Here is a 4,500-nt window from a genome sequence, read left to right on the forward strand (position 1 = left end):
AATTTTTTTAATATATTATTTAAAATTTTAATATAAAAGATATTTATATATCTGAAAGATAAAAAATTATTATTGAAATAAAGAAAACCCTCCTAAAACAAACAGCAAAAAATTAAAAAATGTTTTTTTAAAGGAAGTAATTTAGTATAATAAAGATAAAAAAACAATTTTTTTATTGCAAATAAAAGCATACTTTGCTTTTATTTTATATTTTACTAATTCAAATATATTTGCTGCTTGATGGAAATAACTAATTCCTTTACAAGTATTTAAATAAATAATTCTTCTAAATAAAAAAATTTTTTTTTCGATTTAGTACATTCTTTTCAGTGTACATTAAATAGTTTAGCTCGATGTGAGCTCGGACCTAAATGAAGGATGCTGGCGGAGAGTAACGCTGCCCAGGGTAGTCTTGCCCAATGCATGGTTTCCACCCCGGAAAAGTACAGAGCCAGACAAATCGGCCATAACAAAGCGGCGTTGCATAAACCGATAAGGGAGAAAAATAGAGACATTTGACCGAACGTAGTTTCTCCTATTACTTTCTTAAAGAGAACCTACGAGAAGGGGAAATAATTTATATTATTTAAAGATTTTCACATCTTGCAATTGCGATTGCGCATCTAATATAGGTCGTTGCATATAGCTTACTTTATAAACGGCAGAGCCAGCTGCCGCTGCTGTAGCTAAAACGACACCTCCGAGCGTCGGACTTCCGGTTATGCCGTCCATGTAAGCTAAGAGCGCGATGCCGGTGTTGCACAAGATCACCGCGACTATCTGTAACAAGATTTCAAGAGTTCAATGATGAAAATAAAGCCTGTTGTTATAAAATTTCAAGAAAAGTGTATTTTATGACATCGAACGCAAGAACATCATTTTTTAATCAGAAGTTTACGACTTTTGGTCTTTAAAAAAGAAATTTATTCTGACAATTATGGTTAATAAGATATATTTATAATTCAATATGGGATCTATGACAAAAAAAATTGTAAATTAGATCGAGATATTGTAAGTGCCTTAAAAATCGTGGCGACCGTTACGAGGACCACCCTGTATATAATTATATTATACGAGTATTTATATTTGATTATATGTATATAGACTTTTTATTTAATTTTTTATATTTTATGTATACATATATAAATAGAATCTTAAATCAATTTTTATACCGACACTGTTAGAAAATTTGACTTAAATTTAACATATATCGAATGTCCCAAACGGTCCGTATAAATTTTTATGTTAATTTAACATAATATGCAGATGTTGGTGACACTAATACTATGTTAATATCTCAATAGAAAATGAAGGCAACCTCATAGTAATTTAAAATATATTTTATGTAAAATCAACATATTTTTAATGATAGAATTAACTTGGAAAAATGTTATTGACGGTCTGCAGTCACTCTCACTCCTATTGTAGAATAATATTAACATCCTGTAAATTTTAACAGATAAATCTTGTCACTAATAATACGGAACATATCTATTGTGTAAGATTAAAAATATGTATACATTGTGTTATTTTTACACTTTTTTCAGTTGTTCTAATAATTTAACATTTGAGTTCAATTAACGCAACAGCAATATGTTAAATTAACACATAAATGTGTTAAATATTTAACACAATAATTTTAATCGGTATATTTTTTAATAAGAAAACACAAGTTTTCCAACAGTGGAAATAAAATTAAAATCTTCTAATTTTCATCGAATAAATCAACAGCTATTAATAAATTGTCACTCTTTTTGAATCTATTATTCAGAGTACCTGTGGTTAAAAGAAGAAACATATCCGGTATCAACACAATCCAAAAGCGCCGCTGATGTCAACTTACCTGAGGCGTGAAGTGCAACCTGGATAGGAGTGATGAAAAGACCATGAGTCTGTTGATCATCGGCGAGAGTTATATTCGACGTACGTGATCTTCGGGGATGAAATATCGTCGGTACCTCACCAACCCCTCCGCTACCCATGGCTTATGCGCGTTCTTTGAAACATGTTATTAGAGAGAGAGAGAGAGAGAGAGAGAAATTGTGTTCACCGGCTATGTCACTTCGAAAGGAACATCACATCATGCGGGACACTTGGTGCAACTTGGCTTGCAAGTTCGATACGAATGCATGACTTGTTGATCCCCTATGTTTACGTGCTCGCGAACGACGCACGTAAATATTTTTTTCGACACATGCAACGCCCGCCTTTCACAGGTGATACTATCGGACAACTGTTTTTTTTCGCAAAAGAATTCTATTCTTTTCTATTGCAGCTATTATTGACAGGTGCATCTCATGATCAAGAATAATTGACAAGTAGCATTAAGGACCACTTCGATCAAACTCCGATTGATTGAATCGATTAACTTACAGGACGACCAAGATAATTTAATATAATTCTCGTATATAATATAATACAAATTTTAAAATTCTGTTTTTGGTCGCCTTCTAAATTAATCAATGATTAAATTAATCGGAGTTTGGTCGAAGTAGCCCTAAGATGGGAGAGATTAGCTATGATACACTGATGTCTGCTTCTACTATCCAAAAAGAGAATGACTTCGGTCCGGACGAAAATTCGTCCGTTTTGCGCAAGTCTCCATCTTAGAAAGCCCCCACCACATCGCCGTATCGCTCATGCAGCTTGTCAGTGCTAGCAACGAGTGACAGGTCCCCCCGATCATTTGACAGTTGTAATTATTTAATCTCAATATAACCCTATGAGTTAACTTTTAGTGTTTTTCTTCCACAAAAGTATTTACAAAGTGCGATGGAAGAATTGAATATTGAAGTGCTACTAATGTAATCTCCTGTGAAGAAAAATAAACAAGGCCAGGTAAACAATGATGAAAAAATTATAAATTAATTATTATTATTAATAATTATTAAGTCCTTTTATGAGTTCACTACGAGAAAAATATGTTGAAATTTAATAAATTGTTTGAATAAGGCTATATTGGTTATAAGGTTTATAAGGTTAATTTTTCATTTATATTTTCAGTTGATCCACAGCAATAAGAAGCTTATTATTATTAATTCACATAAAAAATTGAAAAAAGACAATCAAGAAATTTCAAATAAAGATGCTGTTACTCAATTGACAGAACTACTTGGTTTTGTGTAATTCAAATATATTACAACTCTTGCTCTTATAATTGCCTGTCATATTATTTTTTATTTTAATTTCGTATCGCGTGTAAGAATCAGATTTCTATTTTATATCATATTGAAATTAATCGAGATTATTTCATCCGTTTAATTTTTGAAACTGACATGAGATAATAGTCCCGGGCCCGAGGGAGCCGTATCTACGTATACGATATTGAGTATCTCGCCATGTTCTCCCCACTTTGCCCGCTTATGCGCGAACCGAGGTCATTCTCTTTTTGGATAGAATATATATTTGCTGAAGATAAATTAAATATTCCGCGAAATCAAAACAAACGAGTTTGAAACTGGTATATACCTAATTTTGATAGGAAAAAATAAATACATACCTACTAATTTCTTTTGTCTTCCGATTTAATAAGCACAAAAATTACTTGCAAGATCGAGATTAATTTCAATGTGTTAGAAAATTTGATGATGCGCGTTTTTCAAAATAGTTTATATTTGTATACATGAGAATTTTTTTTAGCAATTAACCAGTTTCGAACCCTGAAATCGCGCGAACAAATTGCGTTAGCTAGTAACATTAAGGCCGGTATTCATAGTCCGTTCTTATATTCAAGATCGTCTTAAGTATGGTCTTGGGTCGTCTGAAGATCCTATTCAACCAACGAAATGGCCGCACAACATCTTAAAACCGTACTTGAAATGATCTTAAATATAAAAATGAACTATGAATAGCAGCCTAAGTGTTTTAAATTAACAGAAATTTACAGAAAATAAGCATGCATATTTTACAGTGCACTCTATTGTTACAATCGAAAGCATAAGATTAGCCAAATTAAAAGAGCTGATTTCAAATAAGGACATGCAATTCGGTGCACAAATGTATCTAGACTCAGAAATTTTATCTCAATAATTCGAGATCTAACTTCCGTTCTGTATCTATTCCGAATCTGTATATTCATTCAAAATTTCGATAATTTTTCGCCGCTAAAATAATTAGGTAACAATCTTTTATTTATTTATTTATTTATTAGAAACGGGAGAAATTCCTTTGATATAATAAATGGATTAGTGCTGTAACAAGAGAAACAAAGAATACAAAAAAAAAGATATACGAAGTTATTACATATATTTGTCTCTTATATATATATATATATATATATATATATATATATATATATATATATATATATATATATATATATATATATATATATATATATATATATATATATATATATATATATATATATATATATATATATATATATATATATATATATATATATATATATATATATATATATATATATATATATATATATATATATATATATATATATATATATATATATATATATATATATATATATATATATATATA

General features: G+C 29.9%; 1 protein-coding gene across 5 annotated transcripts in view; it reads right to left on the minus strand.

The window, feature by feature from the left end:
* The window catches only part of LOC115246268 (putative thiamine transporter SLC35F3), a 31,645-nt gene that overhangs the window by 20,174 nt on the left and 6,971 nt on the right, over window positions 1–4,500 (minus strand). For 4 of the 5 annotated variants that reach the window (XM_029824988.1, XM_029824984.1, XM_029824987.1 and 1 more), the window contains exon 2: window positions 1,844–1,996. The exons of the other annotated variant lie outside the window; for it this stretch is intronic. In XM_029824988.1, coding sequence (XP_029680848.1) covers window positions 1,844–1,982 — 139 coding nt within the window. In that variant the 5' untranslated portion in view covers window positions 1,983–1,996. The remainder of the gene's footprint in view (window positions 1–1,843; window positions 1,997–4,500) is intronic. 5 annotated transcript variants of the gene reach the window in all.

Source organism: Formica exsecta, unplaced genomic scaffold, assembly GCF_003651465.1.
Source record: "Formica exsecta isolate Colony F162 unplaced genomic scaffold, ASM365146v1 scaffold144, whole genome shotgun sequence".
In the NCBI taxonomy this organism is placed as follows: Eukaryota; Metazoa; Arthropoda; class Insecta; order Hymenoptera; family Formicidae; genus Formica; species Formica exsecta.